Raw genomic sequence first — 24,454 nt, 5'->3', positions numbered from 1 at the left:
AAGCAGTTACCTACACGTTAAAGTACTACTCGTGTTAAGTTTCTATGTACGTGGTACCTGCTAAAAGGCGTCTAAATAATTACCGTAACTTGACACGCGCGAGCCGCATTTTTTTCTACGCTGCACTGCGGCTTATCTGACACGATGTTTCTCTCTGGAAATTTCTCCCCCAGAGCAACTGACAAAAATTAACCTTCTTTGTCTACAGGGTTATTCTAGCAAACGTTACACATTTCGATCGCATCGTAAAAATATCAGATTATTTTTGGCCCATCCCATACTTTGCGGACTGATAGCCTTTTATCTGAAGTTTCATTCAAATTTTTTTTTTGTAAGCGCTATGGTCATGCAGAAAGAAAATTAAAAATAAAGCTGCATCTCTCCCCATGCATCTTCGATGGCCTATCAAAACACAAACACCGCCATTTTTGCTCGTGTCTGCTTCACATTCACGTCACTTCACACAGGCAGCGCTGCCTACAACGATGTGACATCCTTGTTCTGTATGCTGGTGCCACCTGTGTGTGGTGAAATGAAAATGAATAGCACGCAGCAGAAAATGACGACTTTTTTTGCCATAGAAATCGCGCAGAGTGAAATTTTGCTCGATTTTTAATTTTTCTTCTACAAGACCCGATACCACTGATAATGCTGGCACTTGCACGGCTGAGTGTGCGACGATGCAGGGAAAGTTAATGACAGCAACGCTCAGAGAGAGATTGACAGAGTTGAGTCTAGTTTCTTTTGTACAACAGGAAAGTTATGAAAGGTGCATAGGACAAGTCTGTATAGAATGCTGGGAGAATGCCGCACTCTCGTTTGCTTGTTTTCTCTTGCCTATGGAATCCCACGGATTTGTAAATCCCAACCTGTGGGAAAGTAAATTTTCCGTAGCAGAAAGCTAGGAGCTTTAGGCAGCTATGACCCTAGCATATCTGAAACACTGAATTCAAGCTTTATGTCGTTGAGAATGCTTGGCAGGGGCAAAGAGAAAGGGAACATGACGTTGATGTTACTGCTGGGGGGGGGGGGGGGGGGGGGGTTAGCTTGGTCAAGGTTCCACTTAACGGAATTTTTCTTGGACACTGAAAGAATGGTGGCACAATGGTGACACATCTGCGCAGCTTTCCCATTTCATTTGTACGTGTTATTATGTTAGAACGCAGTACATTAGAATATAGATTCATTATGAACGGCAACACATAATCAAATAACAAGTGGTTCTTAATGATCCGCACTGAATTTACGTGCCTGCGTGCAATATATGCATCGAACAGTCACTTTCAAGTGATTTTAAACAAATGAATCATCTGCACGACTGTGTTCCTACAGCCCCAAGTTTGACAGTACAGGATGTAATTCGGACTCACTACTGGAACGCGTTGGTGGCGGAGCTGTGTGGGAGAAATTTCAGGGGTGTGTAGGGAGAGCAGTTCCTACAGTTTGAGTAAGTCAAGAAACTAAGAAACTGGGTCCTTCGTGGCCCATGACGTTTCCCTGCATGCTAGCCACGGCCACAAGTGCAAGAGGGGCCGGCGCGCTCAACTTACCCATCCTTGGGCTTGTGTGCCGCCCCCATCGTGGTCTCATGTTTCTTACTCTTCTGCGATTTAGTCGAAACTTTTTTCTGATTCAGCTTGACATTCGACGGACGAAGAGATCTGCGACGGGCCAGATCTGGGGAAATGGGAGAAAACAATCAAGCTGCAAGGTTACACCAGTGGACTTTGTGTTCTTTTCTTTTAAATTTTTATTACATTTTCAAACGGGGACCAAGAGCCAGTGATTTAACCATACACTCCCCCAGCACCCCCTAACTTTTCACCGGTGCTCCTTCGCTATTTTAGCTTTGGACACGCGACGGCTGTCATATCGTAGGCCCGTATGTTACTGCTGTCATAAAGACCCCCTTTCCACAGGGATCGGAACTGGAACTGAACCCGAACCGAAAACCAGAAGAAAAAAAAAATGTTATTTTCTGACGAACCCGAACCAGAACAATTTTTTTGTTTGTCCCGAACTGAAAAAAATTCATAAAGTTACCGGTTCAGGAATCGGTTCAGAGGTGAAATAATTGTACTACCGACCAAACATTTTTTTTGACTCACCTGAAACGGTTATCTCACACCTTTCTCAACCGTGTAAGCGTAAGCTCGCTTTCAAGTAGCAAAATTACTGCCCATGAGCCGGTTAAACCGGGACAAAAAAAAGTAACTGTTCCAATTCCCATAAATGTCCCGACTGCTGACAGATTTTTTTTTGTCTGTGCATGTGCTGCGGTGGGGTTGTCCCCGAGCCGAACCCGAACCGAACTGATATACGTGAACCGGTTCTAGCTGATAATTTCAGTTCAGCAGAGCTAAACCCGAAACCCAACCAGACCGAAAAAGGTACCGGTTCCAATCCCGGGTTTTGAGCCACGTTGAATTTAACGAATTTAATTAATTAAAATTGAAGTTAAGTGGGTCTGTGTGCACCGCTTCCAAACAAAACGTACACTCTTAAAAATCAACTTCACCGCATAGCACGCTCATAGAATATCGTTATCTTACCCGATTTGTTGAAAACTGGAGGCGTACGCCTTTTTGTGACACTTATGCTGTTCATAATTGTCACAAAAAAGGCGTACCCCCCCCCCCCGTTTTCAGCAAATCAGGGCAGATAACGATATCATTTGAGATGATGGTGTGCTAGGAGCGGGAGGCGTACACCTTTTTGTGACAATTATGAACAGCATAAGTGTCACAAAAAGGCGTCCGCCTCCCATTTTCAACAAATCAGGTAAGATAACGATATCATTCAAGATGATGGTGTGCTAGGAGCCGGAGGCGTACGCCTTTTTTGTGACAATCATGAACAGCATAAGTGTCACAAAAAGGCGTACGCCTCCCGTTTTCAGCAAATCAGGGCAGGTAACGATATCATTCGAGATGATGGTTTGCTAGGAGTGTGCTATGCGGTGAAGTTCATTTTCAAGAGTGTAGACCTTTCTGCCTTCCGTCTTACCAGCACTGTACTCCTGTGCGCACTGTACGCTTCCATTGGTCGTAAGGTAGTCCACGAGCGACTTGATAAACGGATGCCTCGACACCGTCGCGCTATCGCAGACGACGGCAAGGTGGCGCCTCGCTCTCGTTACGGCTACATTGATCCTGCGCTCCTCGGCCAGGAATCCCACGGTGCCTGCAGGATTGAAACGTGTGCCGCAGGAGTGCAATCAGAGCCTTTCAATCCACGTACCTTTAGTATTGGATCGCACAAATGACATGACCACGGCTTCTTTCTCTCTTCCCTGAAAGCCATCTACCGATTGGATCTCTAAATCGTCGTGTTTCGATCGCAGCCTCAGCTGAAGGAGTTCCACCTTGTGGAAATGGTAGGTACAAGGATCAGTGATGGCCGCTAACTACTTCTACAGTGGTTTAACTATAACTACAAACTGCTTCGTGATGGAGTAGTTTATCTAGCGGTTCAACTACATTTCACGAGAGGTAGTTAAAGCTACTTCTTTAACTACTGCAATGTATTTTAACTGCATTTATAACTACTTAACATTGTCCATCAACACCAATCCCACTCTGCAGTGTTCTCGGACACCTAAATATGAATCACAAGCAGCGATAAAGGTAAAGATTTAGTACACATGCACGGCAGAATTGCTCTGCACCTCCGTTCCCATCAAACAAGTAGCTCGAGGCAAAAATCCGAAGCACAATCGTGCCGTAAAGCTTGCGGCAAAATCGGAAGTAGTTGGCGCCTGCAGTAACCTAACTACTGTAGTTCACTACTCGAAATAGTAGTTTAACTAGTAGTTGCACACTACACTTCTAAAAGTAGTTGATAACTACTTTTTTGACTACAATCAGGTAGTTTAACTAGTTAACTACTGGGCATCGCTGAAAAGTATTATTAATCTCGGTACACTGGGGGCTGCCACGTAAAACAGTGTGTGTGGGCGCAATCCTGTTTTTAATGGGACTCAGGTAAAAGGTCTCTTTAAGATGGGATTAGAAGGAGAATTGTTTGAGGCCTTTTTGATAAAGAAGCTCGAAGAAGAATGTATTCGTGAACCTTCCGTTGCTGTAACCTTCGCAGAGATACGATATTTTGAGGAAAGAATACAAACATGAAAGGTTATGACAATGAAAAAATTGATAGGAAGCAAGCGAGCTGGTGAAGATGATGCATAATGTAAACTGGCTATCTTGAAAGGTTATCTTTGTACTGCCCTGGGGGCGTGCTCTCTCATCTTCGTTGTACGTCATCGTTTTATGTTATTTCAACCTTGCTCCTGTCAGACCTGCCCTATGGGTTCAAGTTCATGAACGTCTGTCATGTACCAATTCAATTGGCCCCATCCGCCATTTTAAGTATTATTAATAATACCGGGTTTTACGTTGCAAGACAAACTACAGTCCCCGACCGATTTTTCCGACATGCTCGATTATTCGGACTTGTTCGCGGAACGGCCGCGGGTCCCATAGAGATGATGTATAAGAACGTCAAAAATTTCGGACGCCGTGCAGCTCCGTCGCTCGATATTTTGGACTCTGTTTGCCCAATCCGCGAATTTCTCTCATGAGGTGACGGAAAACATTGGTATCGTCTCAAAATTCATATCAAAAGAAATCAACCAACTAGAATATTGAAGAAAAAAAAAATAGGCAGTGATGATTGTTGATTTTCCATTCCTGTGAGTAGAAGAGGTCTGTCGTAGCACTTTTGCTTCTTCGTTTTTGGCCAACGGCCCAGCACGTGCTGTCCGCCCGCGAGTCGCGCGACAGCGCTGTAAAGCGAGCTTCACCTAAAGCACGCATGCGTTAGGTGAAGCCGACTTGCGGACTTGATGATGGTGGTGCCTCTGTCAGTGTACTTACAGTGACGAAATGTCGCTTCGGGAAATAGAAGCTGATGTTATCAGGCAGAGCTGGTAGCGCGTTTAGAAAGCATCGACAAATTTTTCCAGCCTACTAGGGCTTAGTAAAGTTTATTTTGAAGCAAAATTCGTTTTTTCGGACTGCTCGATTATTCGTACTCTTGCGCGATCCCCGAAAAATCCGACGGCGACTGTATACTGACGACACGCCATAGTGGTTATTCCTCAGAATATCTCTGGCCACCAGTGGGCTGGAATCGCGGCACCCACCCTACTCCCAAGTTGTAGCCGAACAAAAAAAGTAGAGAAACTCCAACTTAACATAACAAAAAGGGACATTGTTTTGACTTCGAGAACGCGTGACCTTGCCTCGAGAACAAAGATGGGGACCCAGAAAGCTTCTAGAGTCTTGGCAAAAACCGTGGCCCCCCTTCCCCCGAACAATACTCCCATTTCCTTGAAAATAGCGACCGGTTGCGTAATCTCTCATTCGGTTCGGCACTGATGACGAAACGTCTGAGTAAACCTTGTTATTTTGTTATGTTAAGTCGGAGTTTCTCTACCATTTTTGTCCAGTTGTGTCGCCTCCCGGCTTTTGGAGTACGTTTGCAAGTTTTAGCCATCCTCAGCGGGATTCAAAGCCAGCCAAGCGGTCACTTAGAATAAGCTGATCGCCTAGGATGGGAGAAATTACGAGCTCTCACCTGAAGGTTGTAAGGTGAGATGACAGCAATGTCCGCGGCTTTCACACCACTCGAAATAAGGTTTTCAACGTGGATACACACCAGGTCCGCCTCTCCTGTAATTTTAAAGTTTTTATACTTGGACTCGAAATAGCGCATTATTTCGAGTACAACACGAATACCTTCGTTGCTTTTGGAGTCTTTGTGAACAGTGTCCAATTCGTACATGCCACATCCCGCTGTGTCGATTAGAAGAAGCGGCGTCGATGTAGCTTTGTTGTCTACTACCCCTGGCACGTCCCTGAAAGTCGATCATGTTTTGGCTCGGGTAATTCGTTTCTTTCGCCCAAACAGTCGTGTGCCCGATAATGTTCTTAATCTGAATCTTCCAAATCCGCGAATCCTAGGCAGGGATTCGAGATTCGCCAATCCGAATCCCAGTGCCCAAAACGGCGAATCGAATCTTTCGGATCCATCGACTAGGTTTGTTTGTTTCTTTTTTTACACTGCTCTGAACTGAAAGAGTTCAGGCAGGAACTGTTACCTCACAAGTTTAAAAGTAACGTGGTTGTGCTTGTGACTGTTGCTTAGTTTTATGGAAATAATTCAGACTTGAGAATTTATGCATTTTTTTTTTTTTTGCAGTTGATGAACAACAAATTACATTTAAGAAGGACTATACAGGTATATTTTCTCCTGAAACTGAAGCATCGTTTAATTTGTTTTTCGTTAAACAAAGGTATCATATTCTGCTTCGAAACACTTTTCACTAGAAGCGTTTTTTTTTTTCTTGGCTTTTTAAATTTTTTTTAAAGAAATGATTTGAAAGATTCATAAGATTCGTGGATTCCTTGGATTTAAATTCGGATTTGGATTCGAAAAAAGAGTCGAGATTCGTAAGATTCGTGGATTCCTTGGATTTAAATTCGGATTCGGATTCGAAAAAGGATTCGAGATTCGTAAGATTCGTGGATTCCTTGGATTTAAATTCGGATTCGGATTCGAAAAAGGATTCGAGATTCGTGGATTCCTTGGATTGAAATTCGGATTCGAAGAAGGATTCGAGATTCGTGGATTCCTTGGATTTAAATTCGGATTCGGATTCGAAAAAGGATTCGAGATTCGTAAGATTCGTGGATTCCTTGGATTTAAATTCGGATTCGGATTCGAAAAAGGATTCGAGATTCGTGGATTCCTTGGATTGAAATTCGGATTCGAAGAAGGATTCGAGATTCGTGGATTCCTTGGATTTAAATTCGGATTCGGATTCGAAAAAGGATTCGAGATTCGTGGATTCCTTGGATTTAAATTCGGATTCGAAGAAGGATTCGAGATTCGTGGATTCCTTGGATTTAAATTCGGATTCGGATTCGAAAAAGGATTCGAGATTCGTAAGATTCGTGGATTCCTTGGATTTAAATTCGGATTCGAAAAAGGATTCGAGATTCGTAAGATTCGTGGATTCTTTGGATTTAAATTCGGATTCGGATTCGAGATTCGTAAGATTCGTGGATTCCTTGGATTTAAATTCGGATTCGGATTCGAAAAAGGATTCGAGATTCGTGGATTCCTTGGATTTAAATTCGGATTCGGATTCGAAAAAGGATTCGAGATTCGTAAGATTCCTGGATTCCTTGGATTTAAATTCGGATTCGGATTCGAAAAAGGATTCGAGATTCGTAAGATTCGTGGATTCCTTGGATTTAAATTCGGATTCGGATTCGAGATTCGTAAGATTCGTGGATTCCTTGGATTTAAATTTGGATTCGGATTCGAAAAAGGATTCGAGATTCGTAAGATTCGTGGATTCCTTGGATTTAAATTCGGATTCGGATTCGAAAAAGGATTCGAGATTCGTAAGATTCGTGGATTCCTTGGATTTAAATTCGGATTCGGATTCGAAAAAGGATTCGAGATTCGTAAGATTCGTGGATTCCTTGGATTTAAATTTGGATTCGCATTCGAAAAAGGATTCGAGATTCGTAAGATTCGTGGATTCCTTGGATTTAAATTCGGATTCGGATTCGAAAAAGGATTCGAGATTCGTAAGATTCGTGGATTCCTTGGATTTAAATTCGGATTCGGATTCGAAAAAGGATTCGAGATTCGTGGATTCCTTGGATTTAAGTTTGGATTCGCATTCGAAAAAGGATTCGAGATTCGTGGATTCCTTGGATTTAAATTCGGATTCGAAAAAGGATTCGAGATTCGTAAGATTCGTAGAACCCTCCTTGGATTCAGATTCGGATACGAAAAATTTTTGATTCGTCCCATCCCTAAAAATTACCATATATACCTCAGCAAATGGCGTTCGACAGAATTATGTGCTTCCAGTTTTCCTTCGTAGAGCTTGTCCGATGACCATCGCATTATGTCCGCGTTCATTCTGTACTGCACGGTGAGCATCTTCACTATAGAGTTTCCGTGTAATTTTAGAAGTCGTTCCATCAGCGTCAATGAAAGGCCCCCGTCTGCAGCCCTAAACGAGAAGAGAAATTTGAATGAACGTACGAGCAGATAACTGCAGAACATATGCAGAGTACAAGTTATACTGCCCAACTGAATTCTCATTTCGAGAATAACGCTTCTAGGCTGCGAGAAAAATAACCACTGAATCATAAATGAGATTATGCCATAAATAAGACTAGATGATTAACACACAATGGCCACTAACTACGTCTACTGTAGTTTAACTATAACTACCAACTACTTCGCGATGAAGTAGTTTATCTAGTAGTTCAACTACTTTTTAGGGGAAGTATTTAAAACTGCTTCTTTAACTACTGCAATGTATTTTAACTACATCTCTAACTACTTAACATTGTCCATCAACACCAATTCCATTCTATAGTGTTCTTGGCACCTAAATATGAATCACAAGCAGCGATAAAAGTGAAGATTTAGTACGCATGCACGACACAATTGCTCTGCACCTCCGTTCCCATCAAACAAGTAGCTCGAGGCAAAAATCGGAAGCACAGTCGTGCCGTAAAGCTCGCGGCAAAATCGGAAGTAGTTGGCGCCTGCAGTAACCTAACTACCGTAGCTAACTACTCGAAATAGTAGTTTAACTAGTAGTTGCACACCACATTTCTGCAAGTAGCTGATAACTATACTTTTTAACTACAATCAGGTAGTTTAACTACACGTAGTTTAGAAGTAGTTTAACTGCACTGTTTACACATAGTCTTACGCATAGTTTTACACATAGTTAAACAACAAGTACTCTAACTATCACTGCAAATGAGGTTAGTAAATGATGTCATCCAATCACTGAGATTAATGAATAAGAGCCACCACTTTTACGACATTAAGATCACCTTTTGGACACTATTGTAGGCGGTAACTGCAGGTGATCCCCAGCCAAGACACATTTGGGTGCCCGCAGCAACGCCATCCAGCAGGCAACCTCAAGTGCCTGCGAGCATTCGTCCACCACGGCCACGTCAAAGAATTCCGGCGGCAAGCGATTGAGAGGTCCTTCTTCGGACGCCGTTGTCAGCGTGGAAAGCACGACGTCTGTATCCCGAAGCGTCATCTCGACGGCATGCTGCTCTAGCAGCTGCAGCTCCCTCTGCTTGTCGCGTCTCCTGTGTGCTGCGCGGCAGCGATTTGTGACACAGCCTTTCTTCGCCGCTGACTGCAAACATTAAAAATGGCTTCATGCGCAAAATTTCGTCCACATCAGCATGCGAATGAAAGCTACTCTTAAAGGTGTTGTGACACTTGGTTTCCAGCTTTCCCAGATAAATACGAAAAAACTATTCTATATCACCCGACATCATCACATTTTCGGGTCCATGACGTGAGCAGGTACGTAGAAAAATGCCACGAAGAAGCGACATCGGTGACGTCACACAGGAGCGGGGAGGGAAGACGTCTCCCGAGCCAAATGGGAGAGAGGGGTCCGTGAGGTCACACCGTGGGTCATCGTTTTGTGGCAGCGCCTATTTTCCGAACCAATCTAGCAAGAGGAGAAATTATTTTTTCCACTGTGTTCTCATAATGAGTACGATGCGTACACGTTATGCTTCAACACATCAGAGAAAGTGTCACAACACCTTTAAGGGTGAACCGGCATGGCACGAAAAACTGTCCAAAAACTGGCCGAACCGAAATCGGGACCCAACTCTTTTTCTGTGCATCACCGCGTGCTACCAAAATGCACCCCAAATTTTGGCCGAAGGCTTCTGGCCTTGGGGGAACATCGCCTTTCAACCATCCATATTTCAATGAGATAATCCCTGTATTCATAGGGGTAGAAGTCGTACACACGGCAACAACAGTCGACCCCATTGCTACGTCATCGTTGCTACGGTTCTCCTTCTGGCTGAATAGCCATTGGATGCTTCTACTTTTTCGGTTGGCATCGCTTCCCATCGCGGAGGAGAAATCTAGCTTGGCCAGATCGGGGCCGAATTTGCTTCGGAAAAAGTTCACGTTTATTGTCACAAAAAGGCACACGCCTCACACAACTCTGGAATGATGATGGGAATCATTGTGTGCAATGTTAGGCCGTGCCGTGACTTTTTCGGGACTCATGAAGCAATATATCCTCACCAAGAGTGAGTCGAGTTCTTTCCTCATGTTCTCCATGATCGAGTAGATTTTGGAACGTTCCACAACCGCATCCAGGCAGTAGCGCTGAATCTCTGGCAACACACGTGCCGGGTGACCCAGGCGCACAACCTTAACTCTTCCCTCGTAGCTGATCAGCTTCTCCACCAAGTTGTCCACCGCAATGTTGGATGGTGCACACACCAGCACCTGTAAGCACCCACATCGAGAAACATTCAGCCACAGATTAATCCCTTCAAATGGACGTCCTGAAACTCATCTATGAAACAGGTACGAGTACGTTCAGCGTCGGCTGACGATCTACTCGGCGGATTTTCGTGTTCTAATCTTTTTTAACAGATCTTTTCTTTTTCTAATTTAATAATCTAGTCTTCCCTAAGACAATAAGCTTTAATTTAATCGAGTGTTCATCTGCCCAGTCTATTCGAATATAAGTTTTGCTCTCCATTGGGGCTAACTGGGTTGCGAGAGAAATATATATTCCAATATATTAATATAGATAATATAAATAATGTTCTTTCAACAAATATCAGGTAATGGGTGTTTCCAGTCGCACCGGTAGCAGCTACTGTGACTTCGAAAAGATAACTGCTGCCGTTCATGCATTATTCCAAGAGAAGGAACAGGTTGACCTTTAATTTTGTAAATTTTTTTTACTAATTTAATTTATTCTGCCTTCTGTATTTTCAGCAGGGCCCAACACATTGGTTTATGCTGCCTGTAACACCGCATCTGGTGCCTAAATCGAGATTTTTGCTGTCCATTATAGGTGCCTAAATATTTGGGGTCTAGTCATAACTCTGGGCCTGGATTTTTAGGCACTAACAGGTAGCGCTCTTCTTCAGATAAATCGTTCTAGGCCAACCAACCTTCAGAACTGCATTGCTTTATCTTCCAATTGGAAGGAATGTTGATTATTGGGAGACAGAGCATACTGCGCGCTATGCGGTCAAGAGTGCCCCCTGTTAGTGCCTAAAAATCCGGGCCCTAGTCATAACAGCTTAACGTATCATTTTAAAGTTAAAGTTAACGTCTAAAGTTTAAATAGCAAGCCTCCTACCACACACACACACACTTTTTATTGCGGGTCCACACAGGTAAAAAAGTTAGGGGGGTGTCATCAAACATTTGGGAGGATGTAGCAGAATCTGGATAAATCACTGGTGTCAGTAGCAATGCACAGATACGTTAAAGTAGCACAGAGGACATTTTTAACACCCTACTGTTAATAAGTAGGCCAGTAAGATGCACCGTGCGAAGCAATTCGCACCACAGAGCCATAATTATCGCAGAAACTGAATTTAAAGTACGCAGCAAAAAGCAACTGTCTGCAACGGCGGTGAAGAGCAGTACCAGCCTGCGATCTGCCTGGGACCTCGCGCTAACGCTATAAGGAGAACGCTCGCCGATTGGTCTAGAGGAATGTTCTCCGCTACTCCGCTGTTCGGGGTTCTGAAAAAGCCTTTCTCCTGGTCTCGGTAACGACTCGGCCGCTCCTTCTATCCCCAATTCTCCAGGAGAGCTGGCGAAACTGGTTTATGGCGGCAAAGGGACAAGGCGCTGACATCCACTGACTGGTGAACCAGAACGAGTTCTCCTTATAAAGTCATCGGTGACGTGGCATCATACCTCCTCATCCTCGTTACACCCGGAGTGGCGAGTTAAAGGCAAACGCCTGGAGCCACGTTTATGCGAGTTTTTTTCTGAGAAACAAATTGCACTTATCAAAACCTTTCGCGCTATTCGGTAAAACGACACACACACATCCATGATAGGCAAGCCCTGAGCGATGGGCAAGACACAAAAACAAACACAAACACGAAGGCTCAAAAATTTATTTAATTAAAATTATAAGATTATTTAAATTTTAAAAAATTTAAATTTTAAACATTAAAAAAAACTAAGTTTTAAAAATTCTAAAAAAATAAGTTTTAAAAATTCTAAAAAATGAGATATTTAAATTAAAATACATTAAAATTATAAATTTATCCACCAGCTAGCCTGCATTTACGCCATTCTGTCACACACACTTCCATCGGACGTCTTAATCTGAAACTTTTTTGGGACGGCCCCCTGCGCTCCTTTAAGTTCCAACAACAGTTACACAAATTCTGCAACACCCATAATCCAAAAACGGTACGGAATACCTTGGACCCATTGCGCACAAGCTGCATGACCACTTCGATGAGAGTCGTCGTCTTACCGGTACCAGGCGGGCCGTGAATTATACCGACTTCCTTTTGGCTTAAAGCAAACTTAACGGCTTCTTTCTGCGAAGCATCCAGGTTTTTGTTGAAATACCCTGCAAGATACGTACGTGAAAGCGTAATGCCACGTAATTACAACGTTACACACGTACCGAGAGCGTTCCCTGGGTCGCGCGTCTCTGAAGCAGACGTCAGTTTCGTGGTGCCGAACAGCAGCTGGATCAAGGGTGAGAAACGAATTTCTCTCCTCTTCTGCATCATCTCCAACGTACTGAAACAAATTAAACAGCAAAGACGTAAATAAGTAAATAGTAATACGTGCTAGTATTTAAATAAATGAAGTACCATTTTGAGTTTTGAACAAGGAGTTTATTTTAATGGTCATGACTGGGGAGTTTCTACCCCATTGCTGGCGGTAATACATATTTATTTATTTTATTTTATTTAAAAGTGCCCCCCCCCCCCCAATCAACGGAAAAACCTACTAGACAGTGCACTGAAAACATTCAAGTCGGGTCATTCAAATGTAATCGGCTCGCCTCACAGTCCAAAAGTTCTGGCTGCACACTTTGAATCAAAGCCATTTAACTTAAGGCTATGGTCTCACTCCCCTCTTAAAAAGAGGCAACTTTGTACCAGACCTGTAGCTCTCATTTTCGTCTGTTGGTGGTGAAACTGGTGCCATTCGGAAGCTATGATTCTTGACTCGGGGGGGACCGTCTTCCGATTTTCGGCAAGGCATGCGGTTGCGGCGCCATAAGGCCTGGAACGTGCCAATATCTCCGATTATGGGTGGTCTTTGTACGAAACTGGCGCAAAAGGGAGATCAGATAGCGGTGCACAATTTGTTGCGTTGTGTTGTTCTGTGATACGTGGAGGGTGGACCGTCTCGCTCTTACTGATATATGACGCCGATAATCCGGAAGCGCCTTCAGAAAAACGTGAAAAAATGCCTTTCTTTGGCTTCCTGTTTCGAGGTGTTCTAATGTCACCACACCAGCCTAGAAGTGGCACTGGATGGGCAATTATGCGCAAAACAATTGCTGAAAATTTCAGCATGATTGGAAGAGCACAGCGCAGGTTATTACGTTCCCAAGCCATTCCAAAACATTCCGACCGAAATTGATGCCCAATTGATGACTGTCAAATGGCATATAGAACTGTGTTCGTTATTATTATAATACTTATCACAACGAAACTGCGATTATCACAATAGGCTCGCGTGGGCCGATAGCCGGGTCTGGGTATCGACCAGAAGGCATCATGAGACATCTACGGAGAGGGCGAAATGGTGCAAAAAGTCTGCTCCGAGTATAGCGTGAGAGACGGCGGCAACGCGAAACACCCAAGGAAACACTTTTCGCAGGCCAAGATTAAGGGTGAGCAGCTTTTCATGGTAGACTGGTATGGTGCTGTTGTTCACAGCCATAAGGTGATAGATTGTGTTTCCGCGCCGGTCGCTGGGTGAGGCAGGTAGAACGCTGACGGCAGCTCCAGTGTCCACGAGGAAACGAGTCTTGCTCGAGCGGTCCACAACAAAGAAAAGGCGACTTGTGGCGGGAGAAGGGAAAGCGGTGGTCGCCGTCATCGGTTCCCGGGAGCGTTTTCCGACCAACCACAGGGATGCGTGCATCGCATGGCGGCCTGACCGAAGCGTTCGTGGTACCAGCAGGGTGGTGGGTTCTGGTTATCAGCTGGAGAAACGCTGCGGTGGGAGTAACGCCGTGGGGAACGGCGGAATCTTCTGAATCGGCGAGACCGATCTGGGGAGCGGCTGTGGTTGTCACGGAACTGGAGCGCGGCGACTGTGTGGGAGAGGCGGTGAATGTCCTCGCGCATAGACGACAGCACCTCGGCGAATGTAGACGGGGCCTTGGAAACCGGTGGCTGGCAGCGGGGGTTGGAAAGGCGACAGGACTCGGAAACGGCTGCAACGGCAGGGCTCGGGTTTGCTACTTCCGTCACCTTGTCAGCCAGTTGTGCAAGCTGGGCCAGAGGTAAGGCAGTGGCCGTAGCGAGGACCATTTGCACTGAAGACGGGAGCCTCGACAAAAACAGCTCGCGAAGCAGATCGTCGTCAAGAGAAGCAGCTCTGTCGGCCAATAGGACTTGCATGGCGCGGAGTAGCTGGGAGGGTCTTCGGTCCCCCAGTTCTTCGGAGTGCAAAAGCTGTTGGAGGCGCGTTCGCTCAGAAACGGTGGTGCGCTGGAGGATTGAGCTCTTCAGATGGTCGTAGGGATTCTGCGCCGGAGGGTTGGCAATGATGTCGGCGACATCCATGGCGATCTCGGGGGGAAGGGAGGCGAGGAGATGACGGTACCTGGTTATCTGGGATGTTATACCAGCAAGGAGAAATTGAGCCTCGACTTGCTGGAACCAGATGAACGGGTTGCGAGACCAAAACGGTGGTACATGAGCCACGCCCGGTTGAAAAGGGGTTGTGGCCGGGGTCTGTGGGGAAGGCTCGTCTCCAGAGTGCATTGTTGAAGGGCAAAGCTACGTTCGGGTCACCAGAATTGTGGGAGCTAAAAGAACGCAAGCTACCACAACGAATGCCAGAAGAAAACTGATTTATTTCGTGGCATGAGCCACCGATGGAAAATGGGGGCGTGGCGCGAGCCTAGTCATCGTCGTCCACTACAAATTTGAGTGAAACTGGCACGCTCTTCATATTGGTGGGGCAAAAAAGTGACCTCTACTTGGCAAATTTCCATTGCATGATTAGACTTGGAGTACATGACATTCACATGAGGAGGTGGCAAAAACCTAGTAAGAACAAATGCCATTGACCGCATGATTCTAGGTGGCGTAGTTTTTTTAAATTATAATTCAATGACACGTTTTCTGGGACACCCTGTACGCAGATACAGCTGCAAACATCTTTGCAGCTTGGTTCATTTTCATCGTATCTTTGTGGTTTCATGTTCCATCCATTAGGTGCACCATTGTTAAGAAAGATCCAAAAGATATTATACAGGTGACTTTCGCACCTTTTAAGCCTCCTGTGAGTGACATCGTTGGCCAGCTTGAACAGGTGGAAGAGGCGTCTATCGTCGTAATAGAGAGAACTGTCAGCGGCGTTGTCGACTGCAACCGAGATCACGGCTTGGGTGACTCTCGTGACGACACCGGAACAGATTCCTTCTCTGGCCGGGTCGCCGGCCAAGACGATGCTAGCTACGTCACCTGGGAAGACACAAACTCATTCATAGTTACAGATCAGCGCGGGATTTCCCATTTGCGGGAAGAAATGTGAAGGAAATGTGTTGCTTCCACTCGGGTTTTTATTTAGTTATTGATTTATTGATGGTTATGAGATAACGGATGTTCTGAGGCTGGAACAACATAGACGGGACAAATACATACAAGGCCTCAAGTTGCCTAAGAAATTAACGATGAAAGATGAAAGTCACAGAAAAGGTTAGCCAGCTGTAGGACTCAAACCAGAAACAGAAACAGGAACCAGAAACAGGACTCGAACCCTAGGGTTCGAGTCCTACAGCTGGCTAACCTCTTCGGTGACTTTCATCTTTCATTGGTGGTTGTCCGTTTTGTTCATTGTTTCATGGAGTAATTTTTAGCATGTTGCCTTCTGTGCAGGGTACATCCCAGGTTGGTTAATCGTTAGGCCAAATAATGTTCCTGGCGTAAAGAAAGGCTCACACTGCATAATTAAGGAAGTGCCGTTAGTAGAAGCTATTTCACGTATTTGGTGTCATTCTGTACTGCATGCAGCATGTGTTGTTCTATTGGCATCTTGGTGAAAGTTCAGGACCAGTGAATAATTTGCCATTTTTGACAGACACTGCCGATATTTACTACGTGCCACTTATTGTGAACTCGAACCCACACCCTTGTATGCACGCATAATGTTCTTAATCGCATCAATCCTCGAAACTTGAGCTCCCTGTGGAGAGAAAGTTCCGACACCTCTTTCTTTCTCCTTATATTTTCTTAAATGTTCTGCCATGTTTAGAACATCTCAAAACTGTTATAAAGATGTTTCCATTCAGCACGATAAGCCCGTGTGTGTACTTACCGCTGGCGAATTTGTTGGCTGGAAAAGGAGCTCTACGCTTGCACGGTCGAAAATTATATACATGACGTCGTCCGTACAGTCCCGGGCAGCATGAATCCACCAACACTCTTTTGATGACCAGACCTTTATTTTCAAGCTCCCTCAAGGTGAATCTCTCTTGCGCTTGTCTACAACGAGCGACATATTTGACGTGCTGTGCAGTTATAGACAAGCATAATTACATTTATGTTCGTACGTGTGACTTACGCATTTTGTTCTGCTTCTTCACGCTCAAGTTCAAGAAGCTCGGAGTGCCTCTTTATAAACGTGTCAAGATCCATTGCAGAATTTCGTCTGCAAAATCACCCGCCTGTATCAATGTTGTTGGGAGTATATACGTTTCCATTTAATGCAACGCCTACCTTGATATTGTATCGCGTACTACCCGGCATGCGAAAGACGTGAAAGCATTCCACCACACCAACGCCTCCTCTATAAATTTATAGGGCGTTGACCACACACTATTGAAATTGAAGGCACCAACCCTTTCCTGGCGCTGACTGCATCATCGCAGATCTAGTGAATATAGCCTGGCATCGTCAGCATCGCTTTCGTATAATTATGATGCATAAAGAAAATGGAATCCATAACATCTATCAGTCACATTGTTTTGTTCATAAAATAATTATACATATACTATACGAGGTATTTTTTATTCAGTTCTTTAGTTTTTTGGGGAATATCTGACTACGAAGCGGTTTCTCTAACGCGACACCTGAGTTGTTTGTCAACGGTCAGCAACGGACCGAAGCTATACCGAAACCACCGAAACCGAGAAAAAGAGAGAGTGATACGGATCGGATCATAGCAAAAGGCTACAGCACGTGCAAATCGATTTGCATTATTGGAAATTGCCGTGGTGCAAGAACACGCACGCAGCCGCTCCGAACCACGTTATTGATAAAAAGAAAAAGGAAGGGATGAGACTTTGCCTCCAGGAAATATGCGTATGAATGAATTATCGTACTTCAAAGCAGCGCTCAAAACACAGGCAGAAAAGGACAACACAGACAAGTGTTTAACTTACATAATTTTATTTTCACAAAATAATAGAATTCAAGTGAAACTGGTTCATTGGGGGGGAATGTGAAGCAGAGCGCGCGGAGATAATACCACTATACGCAGATAAGTTAACTCAGCTGATAAGATATCGATGTAAGGCAAACATATGCATCATCCTGTTGTTTGTTCCGAATGAAATATCCCTCACAAAGCTCCTGCCAAATTCGTTACCTGTATTGTACCTGTAAGCAAGCCTGTTACTGGAGCTTGGGGAGCAGGAGCATTGCTTGCAGCGACTTGCAAATCAAGTGAAGATATTGTTAACGCAATACACACAATAGCAGGTCTTTGGTGCATTTCATCTGGAATGTATTGACTTCAGTTGGTAAGTACTGTAGCGACGACAGTACAATGCGGCTTTTATTTATAAATTAAATTGAATTAACGTCGTACACCCCCCCAAAAAATAAGGGAATGAGGAGTAGATGAAACAATACAGTTACGCTTAAAAATGAAACAATATATATCACAACAGGAATTGCAGCCTCTGAAAGTGGCCCTAAATAATAGCAGAACAAGACAATATATGACCAGCAAAAAGTCACACGCCGCACATTAAACGCAGTTAAACACGAAAACTTATAGTAAAATTTCTTGAAACTGAGATCACATATAATAGTGTGCAGACTACAGCCTACAGCCACATGAGTATTCAGCAGATAGTGCTTTTGCTCAGGTTAGTATTTGCATGAAATGTGCAGCAGTCTGAGATCTTCCTGAGGAATCACTTTCATCAAAAAGACGGAAGAACACGTCTGTCATATCTGCGTCGAATACAGCTAGGGCATATCTCTCATCATGGCGCTACTACTTTGTCTTGCTCTAAGGCTTTCCCACTGAGACAACTCTGCATGAAGTCGACGACGCTTTTCATGTACTGCTCTCTGTACATAACCAGATGCTGCACGTGCGGCGAGCTGCTCCAGAAACTTGCTCCACCTATTGTAGAAGCAAGAACCAGGTGTGATTGATCGGTTGATTGATTGAAAAAGAAAATGGTGGAGGTGTTAGTCCAAAATTACTCGGACACTGGCTACACCATGACACATTCATTGGGGCTCGCTATACATAAAACAAACTTAATTTAAATTAATTATATCCCGCCGGGAAATTACGATGCAGGTATTGAGTCAAATACAAAATCTGCCAGAATGAGTCAATCGTACTCAAAAGTCAACGGAGGATAACAGCATCCAAAGATTGTCTGCCGTGGCGTTATCAGATTCGCTTTTGTGAGCTCTTACAGAAGCAATATGAAACACTAAAGATAATGAGAATAATTTTGCGTAGCTCTATGCCTCTATGGCAGCTCTCAGAAAGTCCAAGAAACAACAGAGAACACTCGAGAGTTCTCCGCGACACTATTTTAATCGACTAACTGAACGCCCACGTGCCCTTCTGCCTTCTGCAAAACTCTCTTATGCTCTCGTGAGGGCAAACATCATCACCTTTGGAATACAGGAAGAGCTGAGGACATAAGGGTGGTTTCGTCGAGCAAAAGCGTCGTACGCAACCCAGCGCCAACTCGTGTTGCTTCCCCAGGAAGAATTCCGCTATTGTGTGCAGTGAAGTGAGCAGTCGTAATGCCACAGCGTGCAGGAAACTGTCCGTATAGCGGAAGGATCGCGTGGCCAGACATCAGTGACGCCAATCACTTTGACGTGCACCAGAAGCCGACACGGGCAGGGCCACTGTCGAACATCACGCCCGAATCTGGGTTATACAGATTAGTGATGATTGGAAAAAAAAAAAATGCGTTATACGGCGATATCTATCAGCACGATGCAATTATTTATACACTGCCAGTGGAGTAGCCAGAGGGGGGATTTCGAGGTTCAAACCCCTCGAGACCGTACCCTTGGTAGTGCATTTGGGAGAGGAGAACAAGGGGGAAGTCCTCCTCCCCCATCTGAAGTTCCCATAGAGCCGCTCCCAAAATATCTTTCTGGCTACTCTACTGTATGCTACACATGCACAGTCTGTTTGCTGGTGGTTGTTCACTTTAGATTTCATTACATACTCAAATTTCTGCTATTTTCTCTGCACTTATTTTTCTTTTTTTTCACACGATACCTGCTACTTCGATGTAAAGCCCTCCCCAGGGTCTTTTGGGAATAATTGATTTATTGAAAACATTTACAGTCATCTGGTGGTAGCATATGCTGCTGACTTGCTTTATGACGATGAAGCGTTGTGAGCAGGTGACATTTTTTGCTGGCACACAACTTTTGCAAGATGTGAGAGTTGTTTTACAAACAGCTAGGATAATACCTAATATTAGGTCAATACTTTGATCTGAGGAGCACGTGACTGTCTATGCAACGCTGTAATGATGATATCTCGCTGCATGCTGATGGCACAAGGAAGCAAATAGAATTTAGTTAATAAAGCTTGTGCTGACAATGATGGGCATCCACTATAGTTATGTAAAGATTGTGGGAGGCAATATGATTCTGCGTCAGTTGGTGCTGGGGCCTGCTTGCTTACCTTCTGCATCATGAAGAAGTGACATTCAAGGTGGTGTTAGAATATAGCATGACTTGTGGTATAATTAGAAACTCTATCAACATGGTTCATTCTGCCTAATGTCGCTTAAAGAAATAGAATGTGTAATGGCAGGCGTTCTCCGGTCTTTTATAGTTCCTTTTCGACACAACCTTTACTTGAGAACAATAACAAAGTTATCGATGAGAATGGAGAAAAAAATGTACCGACATGTTGCATTTCCAAGTCGAGAGTTTCGAAAAACCGAATCATTTTGTCTCGCGTAGTACGTACCTTAGACATGATTTCAACCCTGTCACGAATCTGGCGACTCATTAGCGAATAGACGAATGCCCCACCATTGCTGAAGACGTGGAAAAATAATGGATGTTCTTCAAGCTTCAAGTCTTCGATGAGATTTACTAATGTGAAAGCATGGTCTTCCAAAACACTGCCGCTCAATTTCGGTTGAAAAAAGTACTTGGGTGGTGCAATGTACTTGACAGTTATGCATCTGGGAGGAAGAAAAAACTTATTACAAGAGATCAGCTTAAGAGTACCACTAGCTCACCCTTGTTCCTCGTAGACGGCCCCGTATTTTGACAAGTGTCTATGTTTGCATCCTGCCCAGCCGAGCAAGTAAACAACTGGCTCTTTGGCAGTCGAAAAATCCGACCGGCGCTTTCCAGGCGATGGGAACGTTATATCGTACTCCACATCATCCTCATTCCGCAGGGAATTATTAGGAATATTCGATTTGCCATCTCCAGCACCAAGAGACCGGTTCAATCGACTGGCTGCCGCCATTTTTAAAAACATACATATAGGGCCATATTATCGTACTTCGAGTAAGAACTGAGAGATACAAAATTTTATGCTCAAAGGAGAAGTTGATGTAACATAATTTGTTTTAATCATCGTGCAAGGTAAAGTTAGCATTAATAATATTAAAATCGAAACCAATTAGCTGAAATCCACAAAAAAAGAAAAAATCATCGTACTTATTACCGGTTATTGGAATATTTGTCGTATTTAAAACAAACTTGTGTATATATTTAAGTCCGAATAAATGTCTAATAACAGACTATTTGATTATATGCCATTTCTGCTCCGTTACAAACCATGCCATTACAACGCAACATCCGGTGTCGGGTCGTAATGCTGACGCGTTGTCGGCGTTGTTTTCGTCATTTTGGTCTTTTGGTAGAAGCAGCAGAGTAATGTTACCCGCGCTGTTTTTCACAGCCCTCGGTGATGAATTTCAACGCTTTCGTGTGGTTTTATGTGAAATTTGAAAGCATGGTGATGTCTACACATCACTGGGTGATGTCACTCATGTTCCAGGACCTCAGATCGCAGAAATATGTGATCAGTTTCGGTGCCTCGTTTGTGATCGTAGGAGTGGTCGTGTTGCTTGTAAGTTTAGCTCTAACCTGGGCTCCTTCCTTATGGCGGTTACGAAAGCAACCCGTTCTGCCGCCCAAGTTAGAACTGACGCCGTACATTGGGAAAACTGAGCTGGCAGAAAAACGCAGCTTGCCAAACTTCTTGCCAGACTCTCAAGAGATTCAAGTGAACGAAGAATACATTGATGTTTATAACCACTTGCAAGCACGAAAACGAAATGAAGAAAGAGAAAGGGATGGTACGTATGTCTTTGTCACCGCTGTGTGTATAGTATGCCTCGTACTGAATCATGTTATCGGTGTTGCTTTCGGGACAGTGTGAAAATTTCATGCTTCCAATTTGCTACGTACCTGAATGATTACTTTTCCAAATCGCACGCACAACGCGTAAAACAGTTGTAACGAGAGTTGCGTGTGTCCCTTTTTGTCTCAGGTTTGTCTTACAATTTTTATTGATTTCGTACTTGTTACCTAGCTTCAGCGGTGTGCTCACAAACCCACTGCAATACTGTCTTTCTCTCAGAGGTCGAAGCGACAACATCTTTGCGAGCCGCCCGACACATGACAAAAATGGGCAAGTACGAAAAGGCCCTCAAGCTCTTTCAGCACGCCATGATCCTGGACCCGAGCCATCCAGACATTCTCACAGAGTACGGAGAGTTCCTCGAGAACCACAAGAAAGATTTCATCAAAGCCGACCACATGTACACGCGAGCCCTGGTTGTGAAACCGGACCACTCGCAGGCACTCGTCAATCGACAGCGCACCCTTCCGGTGGTTGAGAAACTGGACGAGAAACAGCTATCGCGCATCGACAAGAAGCGAATGTTCCTCATCCAGATTCCGGAGAGCGATCCGTCGCTGAAAAGGATGAAGAAGGAAGCCTACTTTCAACACATTCATCACACGGTCGCAATAGAAGGAAACACAATGACCCTCGCGGAGACGCGTATGGTCGTGGAGACGCGTATGGCCGTTCCTGGGAAGAGTATTATAGAACACAATGAGATTCTAGGTTTGGAAGCGGCACTAAAATATGTCAACAACACGCTCGTCAATAAGGGAATATTGACCGTCAACGATATCTTGCAAATGCATCGAAGAGTGCTCGGAAACGTCAACCCAATCGATGCGGGAATGCTCAGGCAATCGCAGGTAGGTTCCTTTCTGTCAAAAATATTTTTGTCAGAGCTAGGGTGCGTGAGGGTACTCTCCCTAGTGGTGTATCAAAGAAACTTTTACCCCGCAACAAAGGTGCCAGCATACAGTTTCCACTGCAAAGTGAAAAATGTTTCCACGACCATGGTCATGAAAAATGTGACGACAGGGACAATATGCATTGTACTGGCTCCACAAAGATGCAAGATCCTTTACAAACTTGTCTGAACACTTTGCAGGTCTACGTCGGGGAACACACTCCTCCGAGAGCTAGCGAACTGAACGACCTCATGGAAGACTTTGTCGACTGGCTAAACTCGGAACAAGTCCTCAGACTGCACCCTGTGAAATATGCTGCATTGGCACACTACAAGCTCGTCTACATTCATCCATTTGTTGACGGAAACGGACGGACTGCGCGCCTTTTAATGAACCTCCTCTTGATGCGGGTTGGCTACCCACCAGTTATCGTACGCAAGCAAGACCGTGCACTCTACTACGAGTACCTGCAGTTGGGCAACGAGGGAGACGTCAGACCGTTTGTGCGTTTCATCGCGGAGTGCACGGAACGGACGTTGGACGTCTACCTCTACGCGACGGAGTATGCCAAGCACCAGAGGGCGCTGACTAGTCAGGACAGTAACGAGAGCGAAGTAGTGTTCATAAACACGTGACACTTGGCATGTTGCTAGACTATGTTGAGACTCGTTGCATCAGTGGGAGGTTTCAAGTTTTCATTTTTTCATTCAGTGTTGTAAATGCAATGATAAATTCTGCTTGTCACTGTTGAGCAGTATAGCGTATTGAGATTTGCTAAGGCCTAACACAGCAGACGGGCTGTACTTTTATGGGCACTGTTTTGTGTCACTACCGGCTCCTGTCAAGACCACAGTCTATGATGCCTAAGGGAATATTTTGTTTCTCCAGGAAAAATATTCTTATCACTGTGAATAGTTAACTTATTATGTAGTATAGTTGATACTGAACCAATGCTGACAACCAACGTGTACATAGCATTGCATTTATGAGATTTGCATTACCACTTTTAGATTGCGAATTGTCAGTGTTCACGAGTTACCGACAGTATTTTATGTTCAACCCTAGTCTGTATTTGCTTATAATAAATAGCGGCACAAACACTATGTAGGTGTTTCTGAATAAATGCACCAGACTGCTAATGGACTAAGATATGTCATGCATTCTCCACTTGTCAGCAACTAAACATTGTGCAATCTCAGAAAATTTTAGGGCGGGCTCTCACTGCTGTTTGGCAGCACCCTCCCATTATGCTGTACTGCGGCATAGCGGGAAATAAACTGAAATGAAATGAAATTTGATAAATCACTGCGGAGGCTGAACAATGCAAGATTTGACTGAAACAGTAGTCAATGCCAGTTTCCATGTGCTGCCCCTAACAGCTTGCAAGTTTTGATGACTGGCGATATGCAAACGAGGAGTACGAGAAAGCAATTCATATTACCTGCAAGTGACCACAAATGTGAACATTGCACACAGTGTGCCTGGTTCTTACTTTCTGGCAAATTTTTATGATAAACTATTCTTGCGCAAAGAAAACGTATAGGGTGCTCTGCAACAGCGGTGTGGTGAACGTATTCCAAAAGGGGGAAAGCACACAAAACAACAGACATCCCTGTCATCTGCTGAACGATGTGAAAACAATGAATGTGTTGGAACCTGTAAGATCTGCTTTGTCACACTACACTCGTAATGACTGTATTCCGAAACCATAGAATATGAAGCCAACTTGGGGACAAAACCACTTAAATCTTGTAAATGCATGCAATGGGGGAATATTAAAAGCAGAGATGTGCCTCACATAAAAAGAGGGTTTCTTTTACTCGACGGTATTTATTAACGTAAACTCGTAAGGTTGGCTCCTTTTCAAACGTGTCCACACCTTT

At 44.3% G+C, this 24,454-nt stretch overlaps 3 protein-coding genes across 5 annotated transcripts in view; 1 reads left to right on the top strand and 2 right to left on the bottom strand.

Annotated features, from left to right (window-relative positions):
* Nucleotides 1-16,956, bottom strand: part of LOC135390597 (DNA-binding protein SMUBP-2-like) — a 36,258-nt gene extending 19,302 nt beyond the window's left edge. Inside the window, exons 1-14 of one of the 3 annotated variants that reach the window (XM_064620350.1) lie at nt 16,785-16,956; nt 16,630-16,732; nt 16,384-16,550; nt 15,335-15,530; nt 12,497-12,615; nt 12,285-12,439; nt 10,120-10,326; nt 8,880-9,199; nt 7,856-8,038; nt 5,742-5,860; nt 5,581-5,675; nt 3,241-3,364; nt 3,007-3,183; nt 1,551-1,677 (exon numbers count right to left, since the gene is read on the bottom strand). In XM_064620350.1, the coding sequence (XP_064476420.1) occupies nt 1,551-1,677; nt 3,007-3,183; nt 3,241-3,364; nt 5,581-5,675; nt 5,742-5,860; nt 7,856-8,038; nt 8,880-9,199; nt 10,120-10,326; nt 12,285-12,439; nt 12,497-12,615; nt 15,335-15,530; nt 16,384-16,550; nt 16,630-16,703 (2,063 nt within the window). In that variant the 5' untranslated portion in view covers nt 16,704-16,732; nt 16,785-16,956. The remainder of the gene's footprint in view (nt 1-1,550; nt 1,678-3,006; nt 3,184-3,240; nt 3,365-5,580; nt 5,676-5,741; nt 5,861-7,855; nt 8,039-8,879; nt 9,200-10,119; nt 10,327-12,284; nt 12,440-12,496; nt 12,616-15,334; nt 15,531-16,383; nt 16,551-16,629; nt 16,733-16,784) is intronic. The other 2 variants (XM_064620348.1, XM_064620352.1) reach the window with 2 other exon arrangements.
* Nucleotides 16,957-18,237: 1,281 nt separating this feature from the next.
* Nucleotides 18,238-23,237, bottom strand: LOC135390516 (uncharacterized). Its single transcript, XM_064620210.1, has 3 exons — nt 20,540-23,237; nt 20,196-20,482; nt 18,238-18,489 (listed from the first exon to the last, which is right to left on the bottom strand). The coding sequence occupies exons 1-3, from the start codon at nt 20,785-20,787 to the stop codon at nt 18,281-18,283; spliced, it is 744 nt and encodes a 247-aa protein (XP_064476280.1). The 5' UTR covers nt 20,788-23,237; the 3' UTR covers nt 18,238-18,280.
* On the top strand, nt 21,105-23,722 carry LOC135390593 (protein adenylyltransferase Fic-like). The gene is made up of 3 exons (XM_064620345.1): nt 21,105-21,613; nt 21,898-22,529; nt 22,772-23,722. The coding sequence occupies exons 1-3, from the start codon at nt 21,223-21,225 to the stop codon at nt 23,204-23,206; spliced, it is 1,458 nt and encodes a 485-aa protein (XP_064476415.1). The 5' UTR covers nt 21,105-21,222; the 3' UTR covers nt 23,207-23,722.
* The last annotated feature ends 732 nt before the right edge of the window (nt 23,723-24,454 follow it).

The sequence above is a fragment of the Ornithodoros turicata genome, chromosome 4 (genome assembly GCF_037126465.1).
Source record: "Ornithodoros turicata isolate Travis chromosome 4, ASM3712646v1, whole genome shotgun sequence".
Taxonomy (NCBI): Eukaryota; Metazoa; Arthropoda; class Arachnida; order Ixodida; family Argasidae; genus Ornithodoros; species Ornithodoros turicata.
The sequence above is the reverse complement of the archived record's forward strand: the minus strand, read 5'-3'. Positions and strand labels throughout refer to the sequence as shown.